The 16,050-nt window shown below is 37.4% G+C and overlaps 1 protein-coding gene across 2 annotated transcripts in view; it reads right to left on the bottom strand.

Annotated features, from left to right (window-relative positions):
- Positions 1 to 592: 592 nt before the first annotated feature.
- Positions 593 to 16,050, bottom strand: part of LOC101144642 (lysine-rich coiled-coil protein 1) — a 28,954-nt gene continuing 13,496 nt past the window's right edge. For both annotated transcript variants that reach the window (XM_031008214.2, XM_055378222.2), the window contains exons 2-4: positions 10,332 to 10,440; positions 7,522 to 7,680; positions 593 to 1,975 (exon numbers count right to left, since the gene is read on the bottom strand). In XM_031008214.2, the coding sequence (XP_030864074.1) occupies positions 1,174 to 1,953 (780 nt within the window). In that variant the 5' untranslated portion in view covers positions 1,954 to 1,975; positions 7,522 to 7,680; positions 10,332 to 10,440 and the 3' untranslated portion in view covers positions 593 to 1,173. The remainder of the gene's footprint in view (positions 1,976 to 7,521; positions 7,681 to 10,331; positions 10,441 to 16,050) is intronic.

Raw genomic sequence — 16,050 nt, 5'->3', positions numbered from 1 at the left:
AGTGACCACTGGTCTTCCTCACTGCTACACTCCCAGCAGCACCGTGATAATTTACAAATGCCATGGCCAAGTCAGGAAGTTACCCTATATGACCTAAAAGGGGGATGCACATCATCAAGAAATAACCATAAAAATGGGCAACCAGCAGCCCTCTGGGCTGCTCTGTCTGTGGAGTAGCCATTCTTCTATTCCTTTACTTTCCTAATAAACTTGCTTTCACTTTATTCTATGGACCTGCCCTGAATTCTTTCTTGCGTGAGATCCAAGAACCCTCTCTTGGGGTCTAGATTCGGACCCCTTTCCTATAACATCATTCTGGCGACCAGTGAAGGGACTATAGTGACGAAACCCCCGACCCAAAGGCTAACTTTGGGTAAGTGGTGGGGTCCTGTAACAGTCAGTCATAGATTTCTACCTTAAAAACCAGGTTCAAATGTGAGTAAGCAAGGTATAATAGATAAGGAATTTTTACAGCTTCAAAGTGTGACCTACCCAAAAGATCTTGCCTCTTAAGTATGAACTGCCAAGTTATTCTCTCCTCCTCCCAAGAGAAAAATCATTGTTAAATAGGAACAGACTGACACGCAACATGTAGAAATTAGAATACTTTATTATAAATATTTTCAGAATATAAACTGATTTTGTATCAAGACTCTTTGAAACTTTAGAAACTTTATGTAACCTAAGATTATAATATATTTCATTTTCCACTTTCCAGCCTAGAAAATACACTGCAAGTTAGATCTAATAAAGGAGAAAAAAATTGCTTCACAGAGAAAAACCAATGAACATAAAATACCCAACTCAAAACTATAACAAACCCAATCAAGAAACGGATTGTACAAAGGTCATTAATCCTCCAATTTAAAATAAATAACCTCCCAACAGAAAATAATTCCACCATCAAAGCAATTTGATGAATAAAAGCAGAGTCACTTTCATTAAAGGAAATTACACTATATGTTCAAAAAATGTAATAATGCTTTTAGAAAATGAGGAAAAGCAATTTCTGTGTTGGAGAGCAAGCATGCTAAACACTTTCTGTTTACTAGGCCTTTGTTAGAAGTTAAAGAACCTATTCACATAAGAAAAGTGGTATGAACACGGATATCATAAAACCAAGCTCTCACCTATTTTTTCAATTTAACTTTGGGAGAACCAACTTTGAAAGCTTCAAAATCCAAGAATAGACTGGTCCCAAAGCATTTCCTCCTCTGTCCTTTCTTGGCCTTGTTCCTTTTTCTTTTTTGTACGCTTACGTTCCTCTTTCTTAGAGACTACATCTCGGCTTTTTTTCTCCTTTCGATTCTTAAGCTTTTCTGTACTGACATGTACGGTTTCTATTTCCACCTCTGTTTTCTTTCTTTGGATGCTCTTGTGTTTGTCTAAGTCAATTTCCTCGCAGCTTTTTTTTCTCTTATGCTTAGACCGCTCCTCCTCTGATTTTTCTCTGCCTTCCTCTGGGTGCCTTTTCCTCTTCTGATGTATCTGTTTGTGACTGGCTTGATGAGTACTGGTACTGTTATCTGAGGAGAAGTGCTTGTAAACTCTAGGTTCTACACCATGTGAGCCACAAATATATTCTTGTTGATTAAAGTTCAGGGGTACTGGTTTTTCTGAGAAACAGTCCCTGGTGAACTGACAGTAGCTCAGAGAGTCTAGTCTCAATCTGCTGTCATGGGCTGGTAACCACTGAGGCAACCAATTTTCCACTGTTTGTGGAACATTGCATGATCTTGGGTAGGTCTGGATGGTTTCAGATGGGAGTCTCTGGTCAAACATTCTATACGTGGGTCTGGAATTAACCTCTCCTTTGTACCCACAGGTTTCCAAATAGTCCCCTTTCATCTTTCTGAAACAAGTCTTTGGCTCTAAGCCTCTGGCTTTCTGTACTTTAATATAATCTTCAAGTTCATCTTGAAAAGAGTCATATGTCTTCTTTGAATGCTTCATTAGGTTGACAAAACGGGATTTTCTGCAAAAAAGGGAGAAAATTCTTACCAGATCATCTTGTCCTGAGCATTTCCTTTGCTCTTTTTTTTTTTTTCTTGAGATGGCGTCTCGCCCTGTCGCCCAGACTAGAGTGCAGTGGGGGTGCTCTTGGGTCACTGCAACCTCTGCCTCTTGGGTTCAAGTGATTCTCCTGCCTCAGCCTCCCGAGTAGCTGGGATTACAGGTGTGTGCCACCACGCCCAGCTAATTTTTGTATTTTTAGTAGAGATGGGGTATCACCATATTGACCAGGCTGGTCTCAAACTCCTGGCCACAAGTGATCCACCCACCTCAGCCTCCCAAAGTGCCAGGATTACAGGCATGAGCCACTGCACCTGGCCTCCTTTGCTCTTAAAAAGAGCTCTGAAAAACAAAGCAGCTCAAACAAATTACAACCTATTTCAGCATAAAAGCTGAGTATCTTGACATTATATGCCAAAGGATAGCATCAGGATGGTCAGATACCTCCCAGGTCACGTACCAGTAACTTTACCCTTCTCAGAAGTAAGACGAAGAGGGCAGAAAGGAACTGATGATACACATGTTGCTGTCATAGGGCTAAAATGTGAGATAAGCAGGGATGTGTGGATAGGAACCACACAACCATGGTGGGTGGCTTGATATTAATGTTCAATTAATTTCTGAGGTTCTCATGAATTGGTTTCCTGTATATTAGTTTCTAAGAGAAGTAAAAGAACCACAGATACAGAATTTGATTTTTAAAATCTTCAGTTTACTCAAGATAAAATAAACGTACTCACCTGACGAGAGTACTGTAAGACTTAACAATAAAAGGATGTTTATAAAATTGATTGGGAATGCTGAAAATCAGAAATTCAGTTATAAGATGAAAACTACTTTTAGGTATCAGGTATGAGGGAAGATGAAAGAACAGAGTTCTGTATCTTCTGTGTAGGCTTGGATTTCATTCCACTACTTCTGATTGGTGAAAAAAGCATTCTAGAATGTCTTCTGGTTTGTTCTCTCTTAAAGTACTGGTGAGAGGAATAAGGGAAGAAACAGTGGTGAAAACTGAAAAGGGATACGACTGATTTGGAGAAAAGTTTCAGAAGAAACTTGCAGTAGATACACCATTTTTGTTTGCTTGATTCTTTTTTGGGGGGAAGGGCAAGACTGTTCCTGATTCTTTTCCTCACCTCAAATCCTGAATAAATACAAATATAGCAGAAAATGTACTTACTATGAAATTATAATATTATATATATATAAAAAAAATATATATATATATATATATTTTTTGAGATGGAGTCTTGCCCTATCACCCAGGCTGGAGTTCAATGGCACGATCTCGTCTCACTGCAACCTCCGCCTCCAGGGTTCAAGTGATTCTCCTGCCTCAGCCTCCTGAGTAGTTAAGACTACAGGTGCACACCACCACGCCTGGCTAATTTTTGTATTTTTAGTAGAGATGTGGTTTCACCATGTTGGCCAGGCTGGTCTCCAACTCCTGACCTCAGGTGATCTGCCTGCCTTGGCCTCCCAAAGTGCTGGGATTACAGGTGTGAGCCACTGTGTCCCACCTGCCCTATATATTTTTGGTGATACAGTTTATCTCAAAAAATTAGGAGGGCATATATCCCATGTAGAACTGAACATTTCAGCTCTCAGAAACAAGGCTTGTTTCTGCTAAAGGGAAGAAATGTTCAGTTCTACATGGGATATACTCCCTCCTAATTTTTTGAGACTAATGATCAGCCAGTTTTTCAAATTTGGAAATTTGAGGTTAAAAAGAAAATCTAAATGAAGCCTAATTTGGCAAGTTAGAAAATATAGTTCTTGTTCAACTTAAATAGTATACAAATTCTGACTAGAAAAATAATAAAAAATAATGTAACAAATGCTTGCTTAAATATGGGCAAACTATTTTAACCTATACTTCAGAAAAGAATATATGCAAATGGCCAATAAGCATATGAAAAGATGTTTAAAAGCACTGATCAGCAAGTAAATGTGAATTAAAACCACAATGAGATACCACTATGCACTTACCAGAATGACTAAAATGAAAAAGATTGACAATACCAGTGCTGATAAGGATCTGGAACTCTCAAATATTGTTGATAGGAATGTAAAATGGTACAACCACTTGAAAAACAGTTTGGCAGTTTCTTAAGAAGTTAAACATACATTTACCATATGATGCAGTTATTCTACTTCTAGGTATTTCCTTAAAGGAAAAGGAGATACAGTCATGCACTGCATAATAATCTTTTGGTCAACAATGGACTGAATATATGATGGTGGTCCCATAAAATTATAGTGGAGCTGAAAAAGTCACAGTAATGTGAATAATGCACAATTCATTATTCATGTGTTTGTAGTGATGCTGGTATAAATGAATCTACTATACTGCCATATAAAAGTATAGCATACACTATGTACAGTACATAAGATTTGATAACTGGTTTATGATTTATTTACTATACTATATTTTAAATTATTTTAGAGTATATTCTTTCTCCTTATTAAAAAAAAAAGTTAACTGTAAAACAGCCTCAGGGAGGTCCTTCAGAAGGTATTCCAGAAGATGGCACCATAGGTGATGACAGCTCCATACATGTTACTGCCCCTGAAGACCCTCCAGTGGGACAAGATGTGGAGGGAGAAGACAGTGATGATGATCCTGAACCCTGTGAGGGCTTAGGCTAATGTGTGTGTTTGTGTCTTAGCTTTTCATAAAAAAGTTTAACAAGTGAAAAAAAAAAAATAGGGCCAGGTGTGGTGGCCCATGCCTGTAATCCCAGAACTTTGGGAGGCCAGGTGGGTGGATCACTTGAGGTCAGGAGTTCGAGACCAGCCAGGCCAATATCGTGAAACCCCGACTCTACTAAAAATACAAAAATTAGCTGGGCATGGTGGCGCATGTCTGTAATCCCAGCTGCTTGGGAGGCTGAGGCTGGAGAATCGCCTGAACCTAGGAGGCAGAGGTTGCGGTGAGCCGAGATCGTGCCACTGCACTCCAGCCTGGGCAACAGAGTGAGACTCCATCTCAAAAAAATAAAAAAATAAAAATAAAAAATAAAAAAGTTAAGAATAAAATAGGAAAAGGCTAGGATAAAGATATAAAGAAATAAAATATTTTTGTGCAGCTGGACAATGTGTTTTAACCTAAGTGTGATTACAAAATAGTCAAAAAGTTAAAAAAATTTTAAAGTTTATAAAGTGAAAAAATTACAGTCAGCTAGGGTTAATTTATTACTAAAACAAGAAAAATGTTTTAAAAATAAATTTAATGGGCTGGGTGTGGTGCCTCATGCCTGTAATCCCAGCACTTTGGGAGGCTGAAGTAGGCAGATCACCTGAGGTCAGGAGTTGGAGACCAGCCTGGCCGACATGGTGAAACCCCATCTCTAGTAATAATACAAAAATTAGCTGGGTGTGGTGTGGGCACCTGTAATCCCAGCTACTAGGGAGGCTGAGGCAGGAGAATTGCTTGAACCTGGGAGGCGGAGGGTGCAATAAGCCGAGATCGCGCCACTGCACTGTAGCCTGGGTGACAGAGAGATACTCTGTCTCAAAATAAATAAATAAATAAATTAATTTAATGTAGCCTAAGTTTACAGTATTTATAGTCTACAGCAGTGTACAGTAATATCTTAGGCCTTCCCATTAACTCACCACTCACTGACTCAGAGCAACTTGCAGTCCTGCAAGCTCCTCCATTCATGCTAAATGCCCCACACAAGTGTACTATTTTTTTTTATCTTTCATACCATATTTTTACTGTGTCTTTTTGTTTAGATACGTTTAGATACACAAACACTTACTGTTGTGTTACAACTGTCTACAGTACTCAGTATAGTAACATGCTGTACAGATTTGTAGCCTAGGAGCAATAGGCTATATCATATAGCCTAGGTGTGTAGTAAGTTATACCATCAGTCTATGATGTTTGCCCAATGAGAAAATCATGACACATTTCTCAGAATGTATCCTGGTCGTTAACGGACACATGACTGGGTGTCTATACAAAGACATGAATGTTCATATAGTTTTATTTGTGATAGCCCCTGAAAGAAAAGAAACTCAAATGTCAATCAACAGGTGAATGGATTAAATCAAACAGTGGTATACCAATACAATGAAATACTATCAGTGATAAAAAGGAATAAATCATATTGATACACATGACGTGAGTGAATCTCAAAATAACGAAAATAACTGTAATTCTTTTTTACTATTTAAAATAGTGATACACTAGGCATAGTGGCTCATGCCTGTAATCCCAGCACTTTGGGAGGCTGAAGTGGCAGAACTGCTTGAGCTCAGAAGTTCAAGACCAACCTGGCCAACACAGCGAGAACCCATTTCTAAAAATAAATAAATAAAAAGTCATAGAAGTCTGATAAAAGAGTACATACGATATGATTCCATTTATATAAAACTCTAGAAAATGGAAACTATAATAACAGTGGTTGCTTGGGGAGAGGTGGGAGGAAAAGATTCTAAAGGGGCATTTTTTGGGCGGTGATGGGTATGTCCATTATCTTGATTGTGGTGATCCTTTCATGGCTATATACATCTGCCAAAACTTACCAAATTGTATACCTTAAATACATACAGTTTATTATATGTTAACTATACCTCAATAATGCTGTTTTTACAAAGTCACTAATGGCTGGGTGCAGTGGTTCAGGCCTGTAATCCCAGCACTTTGGGAGGCTGAGGCAGGCAGATCACCTGAGGTCAGGAGTTCGAGACCAGCCTGGCCAACATGGTGAAACCTCCGTCTCTACTAAAAATACAAAAAATTAGCCGGGTGTGGTGGCACATGCCTGTAGTCCCAGCTACTTGGGAGGCTGAGGCAGGAGAATTGCTTGAACCCGGGAGGTGGAGGTTGCAGTGAGCCGAGATTGTGCCATTGCACTCCAGCCTGGGTGACAGAGAGAGACTCCGTCTCAAAAAAAAAAGTCACTAATAAGATTTAAAAGATGTTGATAATTGTTGAAACTGGGTGATGGGTACATGAAGGTTCATTATACAATTTTCTCTATTTTTGAGTATGTTTGAAATTTTTTGGTAATAAAAAGATTTTACTTTACATCTACTAGGAGGGCTATAGTGAAAAAAAGATACTAGTAAGTGTTAGCAAGAATGTGGAAAAATTGGAAACTTCATTCATTGTTTGTGGGAATGTAAAATGGTGCACCTACTTTGGAAAATAACTTAGCAGCAGTTTCATCAATTCCACTTAGCAATTCCACCCATATATAGCCAAAAGAATGAAAACCTATGTCCATGCAAGAAGTTGTAAACAAATGTTCACAGCAGCACTATTCATTACAACTAAAAAGTAGAAATAACCAACCAATGCCCATCAACTGATAAATGGATAAACAAAATATGGTATATTCATATAATATTATTCAGCATAAAAAGGAATGAAGTACTGATATATGCTACAACACAAATGAAGCTTGAAGACATTATGCTATGTGAAAGAAGCCAGTTCCAAAGGACCACAGATGGCACAGAGATGAATAAAGAGGTGAATGGAACCTTACTTACCCTTATCAGGCTGAGAATTTGGTGGAGAAATCTGATCATATTCACTCAGTTTTTCAGCATGAACTTTCAAATAGTGAGACTACACAATAACTGGTGAGCTAAAAACCACGATTCAGAGATCAAAAATCAATTTTTGTCCAATTCTCCACTCTCACTCATCTGAAACCAAACACAATCTTGTTACAAAGATTAAATAATTCAAAGTTTATAATCACATCAACATAGACCAACCATCTGAAAATTCACAAAATTCACCTTCATTTTATTAATTTGCTTCTTATAAATCTGAAAATAAAGCCTAACTTTTAAAAATGTTTAAACATACTTTATTTTTATAACAATATATTTTATATAGTTTTATTTTTAACTGACAAGTAATAATTGTATATATTTATGAAATACAATGTGATAGTTCAGTACATGTATATAGTGTGGAATAATCAAATTTGGTGAATTGGCATAGCCATTACTTCAAATGTTGATCATTTCTTTGCAATGTGAACACTTAAAATAATCTTTTACAGCTACTTTAAAAAATATTGAAATAATAAATACATTTTGAATATACATGAACTATAGTCACCTTCTTGTGCAATAGAACACCAGAACTTATTCCTCCTATCTACCTGTAACTTTGTACCCCTTGGCAAATGTCTTTCCTTTCTCTGTCCCCACTCCCCCACCCTACCACCCAGCCTCTGGTAATCACCATTCTACTCTCTACTTCCTTAAGTTTTTAGATTTCATGTATAAGTGAGATCATATGGTATTTGTCTCTCTGTGCTTGTAAAGCCCTAACTTTTTGAGCAATTTTTTTTTACCCTGGAATAATAAATAAGATTTGTTTATTTAAGAAGAAATTACTCCACATTTATTCTACCCTAGGTATATACCCCAAAGAACTATAAATTGAAAAGAACTATAAATTGGAAAAGCACTTATGAGTTTTAATATATTTGGTCCGAACTAAAAGTTTACGAATAGAATTTCACTTGCTTTCAAATCAAAGTATCAGCTTCAGTAGATAATCCTATGATTAGAATTACTTCTAACATAAAGTTTTATGTTTCTGTTTGTGACAGAGACTACCAGTTGCCTTCCAATACATTTTTTTCTTCTTCCTTAGTAACAAACCTTAGGAAATGTGTCTAGCTTTTAGTCTTTTAGACTACATTTTCTGGCCATTCTTAAAGCAAGATGTAGCCATGTGAATAATTCTGGTCAATAAGAAGAAAGCTGAAGTGTTGTGTAGGATTCTAGGAGGGATCCTCCCTTCTGCTGCTGAAATGAGGATGCCATGGTTAGAAATGAAACAGTCATCAGAGAACATGAGGAAGTAAGTCAGGGCCTTAGAATAAAAAGAAAATGTCTGGGTCCTCTCTGATGATCATGGAACTGTCCTAACAGCTTTGTACTGCCTAACTCCACACTTTTAAATGAGACAAGGAATAAACTGTTATGGGTTCAAGCCATAACAGAAAATAATCTCTGAATATATTTAAAGCCAACCATGTAAGAGTAACTAAAATGTAAATGTAGGGAAAAGGACACTAACATTTTCAGAACACAGTTATGAATGATGTATATTTTCTGTATTTTTCTACATTGAATATTACTTTATAATCCCATGAAAGTTATTTTTAAAATTTCAATGAAACTCAAGTTATCACAGAGCCCGCCCTTTGACTATTTCTTAGACCTCTGGGCTCTGAAGACTGAGCCCAAAATATACTTGACTAGAATACAGTAGATTAAGAATTACGGCAAGACAGAGATTGTCACTTCCATTTTTCAGGTTGAATAAACATACTTAGAGAGGTCAAAGTGATTTGCTCAGCAATTAATGGTGGAGTCAAGGCTTGAATCCAAGTTCTCTCAATCCAAGGCTAAGACATGACTGTAATTATGGTACTTTAATCTCAACCATCACATATGAAATAAAATGCAGTTTCTGACATGATTATCAAGGGGGAAAACTAGATGAGTTCTCTAAAAAAACACAGCAGGCCTTATGTTTCATTTAAGTAAATGTATCTACTACTTTTGGTATCCCAGACACCACAGATTAAAGAGATCCAGTAGCTCATCCAGGTCTCAGAGCATGAGAAGAGCAGAATGGGAAAAGACCATTGTAATGTAGTATACAAAAGACTATTCTTTCTCCAGGATACTATTATACAGCAAAGATGATACAAGTGAGGAGCTATACCACATAAAAGGAAGTAACACTGGACACGGAATCAGATCTCATTTATTGGCTTAGTCATGCCCATGACTATCTAAAAATAATCACTACTCCTCCGGATCTCAGTTTCTTCATCTATAAACTAAGGAAGTACGATCATTAGACATTTTACCTTCCAATGCTAGCATTCTATAATCCTGTGCCTTGAAAACAAGGCAAAGTCAAGGGTAAGACTGCTGCATATTGTGTTGTAACCTTTGATTAATTTGATTAGTAAAGGAAGACTCTGGGGATCTATAATATCTCTTGACTTATATTAATATTTTCCTGCTCAAGCTTCATAATATCTTCCTTATATTTACCACAAAAACTGATACAGTGGCTTTCTGGATAAGGTAGAAGACAGAATGGAGAAAGGAAAAGAAAATGAGCTTCAGAATTAGAAAGATCTGAGTTTAAATCCTACTTCCCCAAATGTAAGTCAGGAAGTTATTTCCCTTCTCTGAGTCAGTCATCAAAAGGACAATACTTTTCTTGTATGGATTAAATAAGATGACATATATGAAGTTTACCCACTACATTTAAAAAGTGACATTAGGACATATTCCTTCTATTTTCAACCTACCTCATAATGCAAAATCCTTTGTTATTTGAACTGTAACACTACTCCACAGACATCTTTTATAAAAGGTATCTGTAAACAAAGTTCAGTCTTTGTTCATTCAATGTGGTATCTATCAATAAAAGAGAGGTAAGACAGAAGATTATATTAAATAGTTAAGGTAATATTTTTAAACTTCAACTACTATATTTCATATACCATCTCAAATCTTAATTTTCTGAGTGCTTGCAAGGCTAGAGTAATAAATTTTTGCTCATTAGAATAACAATTTTAATATGAAAATATTTAGTAAGACTGTAATATTTAATATACTAACATATTTTTTAGTCTACAAAACACCATCCTGAAGGAAAAGTTACTGGGGCACCAATATTGAAAGCCTGGGCTAAGAAATCCAGTCTTGGCATTTTATGTTTTAAAGCTAACAATCTCAAGAAATGCAGTCGATTTTAAGACAGCTAATGATTCTAGATACATCACCAATGTCACCTGAGAATCACATGGGGGAACCACAAACCATCTTTATTTTTTTTTAAAACAGGGTCTGGCTCTGTCACCCAGGCCAGAGCGTGATTCTCCTGCCTCAGCTTCCTGAGTAGCTGGGAGTACAGGCGCATGCCACTGTGCCTGGCTAATTTTTGTATTTTTTGTAGAGATGGGGTTTCGCCATGTTGCGCAGGCTGGTCTCGAACTCCCGCGCTCAGGTGATCCACCCGCCTTGGCCTCCCAAAGTTCTGGGATTACAGGCATGAGCCACTGAGCCCAGCCCACAGACTATCTTAACCTGTGGTAGGCAACCTTCTTACATGGCTGGTACAAATACAACCACAAAAATTTCACTAAATAGAGCTCAGACAAGCCCTTCAAAGCTACAGTCATATTCACATATTAGCTTCTACAACTTTTGCTGAAAGTGTTTCTCACTTAATGAATAATCTATGCCAAAATTACTACATTTACACTTGGGGTCTATACTTCAATCTAAAGTTCCTAACAGCTAAAATTTATTTTATAGAAGTTTACCAGTTTATACATAGGGTGCCAATCATGTAACATCAAAATTGTACTTTCTACATGGCAGTTTAAATGGATGAGTTAGAATCATATGTAATGTCATGGAGAAATGCCCATGATATATTAACGGGAAAAACAATATGTAGAACTCAATCAATTGCTCAATCATAAAATCCAATTTTAGTATAAACAACCCAACATATACAACCCAAACTTAAGTATATACATATGTATTTACTGTAAGGAAGGAATTAATGCATTTGGCCTCCAATCCATTCACTTCCTTTCCTGGAGAAGAGGGAAAAAGACAAGGATGGTGACATCCAGACCTCAAGTAAAGAGCCTAATGATATTTGCTGGGAGGAAGAGATCTTACCACTAACATGCTCTTAGCAAGATGTCCCTGGCTAAAGATTAGCTGTAGTAAATAAATCCAGAATCTATGAGACATCTCTTTCTGAAGAATGCCACATAAGCTATACAACTCTCTAGGGTATAACATGGAGATGAGTCACAATTTAAACATTCCCACTGTGTGAGGTGATCTTGTGAATCTTACTTAGAAACCTTAACTATTTATTCTGGGCCAGAGATACATGTCCAAAGGGGAAAACATGGTGTATTGGTCTGTTCTTACACTGTTACAAAGACATAACAAAGACTGGGTAATTTATAAAGGAAAAAGGTTTAATTGACTCACAGTTTTGCATGGCTGGGGAGGCCTTAGGAAACTTACAGTCATGGTGGAAGGTGAAGGGGAAGCAAGGCACTTTCCTTTCAAGGTGGTAGGAAGGAGAAGTGCTGAGTGAAGTGAGAAAAGCCCCTTATAAAACCATCAGATCTCGGAAGAACTCACTATCATAAGAACAACATGGGGGAAACTGCCCCCGATTCAATTACCTCCACCTGGTCTCTCCTTGACATGTGGAGATTATGGGGATTACAATTCATTATGAGATTTGGGTGGGGACACAAAGCCTAACCATATTACATGGTCTGAGGAGCCATCCTTCATGTATTAGACACGCTGCTTCAGTTGAGTCTCTTGACTGCCTGTATCCTTGAAATAATTAGTGAACCTGATGAGTTTGATCTGACAGTCTGATCTTGGTGTGTTAGCTCAGTATCCACAGAAAAAAATCTGAAAAGATATATGCTAAACTTAATGGGGTTTGAGAAATGGGAAATTGGGTCAGAAAATGAGTAGGGTCAAACATTTAACATATTGCTCTTTGTACATCTCTGTATTAATTTTTGCAAAAAACATACATGACTTTGTACTTTTAAAAACTCCATAAATATTTAAGTTATACTGGGTATCTTCAAACTAATCTTAATATTAATGCCAGTGTATGGGTTAAAAAGATTTGCTTAAAAATATTATGTGCTCAAGATAATTATAAATCAGAAACATTTTAGAAAGGACTTGAAGAGTATTAAAAATGTATCTCAGGCTGGGTGTGATGGCTCATGCCTGTAATCCCAGCATTTTGGGAGGCAGAGGCGGGCGGATTACTTGAGCCCAGGAGTTTGAGACCAGCCTGGCCAACATGGCAAAACCCTGTCTCTACTAAAAATACAAAAAATTAGCCGGGCATGTTGGCACATGCCTGTAATCCCAGCTATTCAGGAGGCTGAAGTACGAGAATCTCTTGAACCCAGGAGGTGGAAGTTGCAGTGAGCCAAGATTGCGCCACTGCGTTCCAGCCTGGGCGACAAAGTGAGACTGTCTCAAAAAATATATATATATTATATATAATATCTCAATTATTTTTTAGTTGTTTTAAAATAAATGACTTAATTACATTTGACTCTAAGGTCAGCAAGGTAAAAAGGTTAATTCAAAGGTTTTCAGAACTTCCCTTGACTCAGAATTAGTGTACAAAAACTGACATGGTGATGTGATGGTGACTTTTCCATTAAAAATCTTGGTGTGGCGTAGTGCTTCGTGCCTGTAGTACCAACACTTTGGGAGGCTGAGCTGGGAGGATTGCTTGAGACCAGGAGTTTGAGACCAGCCTGGGCAACACATTGAGACATCTGTCTCTACAAAAATAAATCTTTAATAAGAACAGGTAAATACTGTCTTTTGGTGACAAACAAATCAGTATACATGGAAAGTTTACTGAGGACTAGTTATTTAGAAGCTCAAGATATCTTAAAATAGAACAATAATTTCCTTCCTGGTTCAACCCTTAATACCAACCAGGCATTTCTAAAAGGCAATGTTGTAAGCTGAGGTAAGAAACTTGGGGTTACCTTTAATTCCTTTGCCAACTAAGCTCTCATTTTTTATGTTAAATAGCAAAATATTCTCAAGCTCAAAATCTCAGCCATTTTCCTGAGTCATGTCTGTTCTAGCTTTATAATATTTTCAAAGCTATTCTTTCATTTTTCAATACCTATAACATTATTTAGTTCAAGTTCTCCATGCTTTTGGACTTTATTAAACTTTATCACTACTTATTGAGTTTGTCTTCAAGGTACTCTAGTGAGTACTGTGGGAAAGGATAGGAAAAAAGAGATGAACCTTATCGAATGCCTACTGTATGCCAAACAATAGATTATTGTTTCAGTTTTTTACTTTTGCAAGAATTTCTCATAAAGATTAGGATATTGGGATTTAAAGAAATTAAAATATGTTGCCACATGTGCTATTTGATAAAGGCAGATATTAAACCTTGGTTTATCTCAACCCTTTCCCTTACATTGCACATAGCTTTTCCACACATTGGGAATAAGTGAACAAGACAATTGTTAATATTGAGGAATTCATAATTTTGTAAAAAATGATATGCAAAGAACTATGATGCAAGACAAAAATGTGTAAAGTGCTGTAAGACATAAGAAGGTATAATGTGTTCTTGGTGAGGGGTTTGTGGAAAAGAATAGATTCTGAATGGACACTTAAGGAGATGGGTAAAATTTAGAGAAAAAAACATGAGTAAAGAAAGGGTATTCTGGAGGACAGAAGGGCATTAGAAAAGGCATTTCTGCTTTAGATAAAACAAGACATGCATAAAGGTAGTGAAAGACAGTGCTAAAGGTGGAATGATGCTAAATCATAATATGCCTTATTTGGACATTTGGATTTAATTCTGCAGTCAATAGGGGAAGAAAAAGAGACTCAAAATGGAGATATTGTTAGGTAGCTGTTGCAGGCAAGAGATTATTGGGCTGCACCAAAAAAGTAGCAGAGCTAACAGAAAGGAAGGGAAGAATATGAGAGATATTCTAAAGGTGGAATCAAAGGAATTTGTGATAGCTGGGAAGAGCAGATAGACGGGAGAGTGGGGGCAGAGACAATTCTAAGGCCTTGATCCTGGGTAAAGTTATCTTTGACAGAGAAAGTAAGGAAGAGGAAGAAGAGTTGTTACTGTTGTTGTTATCCCCCAGAAGGAGAGAAGTAGGGAGTGGAATGAATAAGCATTAAGCATTCAAAAAGCAGTGAATTTGATTTTGGAACAAATCCAGATTCTATCAAATGTATAGTATCTTGCACATCTCTCCTTTCCTGTTCCATTCTTCTATGTGTTTAATACCTCTATGTCAAGTTGGGTTTAAACAACCTGCAGATGTTTTATGTACCTTGAAATTCCTTACAAATTAAAACAGTTGGGTGTCTGAACTAATTGTATATGTATCAAACTTCAGTACACATGATGGGTAACAGGAACCACTAGGGGAAAGAAAGCTCGGTAGTGAACTCTAGGCATTTGTAGAAATCTTTCCTCAGAAAATTTTGACATCACCTCTCTTTCACTTGCATAGTGATTACTATATATTTACTCATTACAAAGGTTGCAGCATTATATAGTTTGAAGAATACAGACTGTGATTGTTGTGGAGTAAAGTGAAATTATCTCTTCCTCTAACCTGGACATTATTTTCAACCTTACCATTTTATTTTAGCATTAGTTATTTTTTAAATAGTCATCATATTATTGGTTTCTAATGACCTTTACAATTGTTAAAATCCTGGAGGTAGCATCTCTCCCCCCCGATATTGGCTATCTTCTCCCATGTGATATGGATGTTGACTGAATTATTTTTCTAAATGCAGGAATTAATACTTCATCTTGTTATGGGTTTAGACCATTCTTCTTTTTTTTTTTTTTTTCTGAGACAGAGTCTCCCTCTGTCCCCCAGGCTGGAGTGCAGTGGCACAATCTCAGCTCACTGCAAGCTCCGCCTCCCAGGTTCACGCCATTCTCCTGACTCAGCCTCCTGAGTAGCTGGGACTACAGGCACCTGCCACCACACCCGGCTAATTTTTTGTATTTTTAGTAGAGACAGTGTTTCACTGTGTTAGCCAAGATGGTCTCGATCTCCTGACCTCATGATCCACCCCTCTCGGAATCCCAAAGTCCTGGGATTACAGGCGTGAGCCACTGTACCCAGCCTAGACCACTATTCCTAAATGAGGTTTCTCTTTGTTTCTTTTCTTTGACTCCCCACCCCCACCCCACCTCTCTCTTTCTTTCTTTAAAAAACCAGAGTCCCCAAGGCTGGAGTGCAGAGGCATGATCATAGCTCGCTGCAGCCTTAACTCCCGGGCTCAAGTGATCCTCTTGCCTCAGCCACCAGAATAGCTAGGACTATAGGCGTGTGCTAGCATGCCCAGCTAATTTTAAATAATATTTTGTAGAAACGGGAATCTCATTATGTTGCCCAAGCTGGTCTTGATCTCCTGGCCTCAAGCGATCCT

This window comes from Gorilla gorilla, chromosome 12, assembly GCF_029281585.2.
Source record: "Gorilla gorilla gorilla isolate KB3781 chromosome 12, NHGRI_mGorGor1-v2.1_pri, whole genome shotgun sequence".
NCBI lineage: Eukaryota > Metazoa > Chordata > Mammalia > Primates > Hominidae > Gorilla > Gorilla gorilla.
The sequence above is the reverse complement of the archived record's forward strand: the minus strand, read 5'-3'. Positions and strand labels throughout refer to the sequence as shown.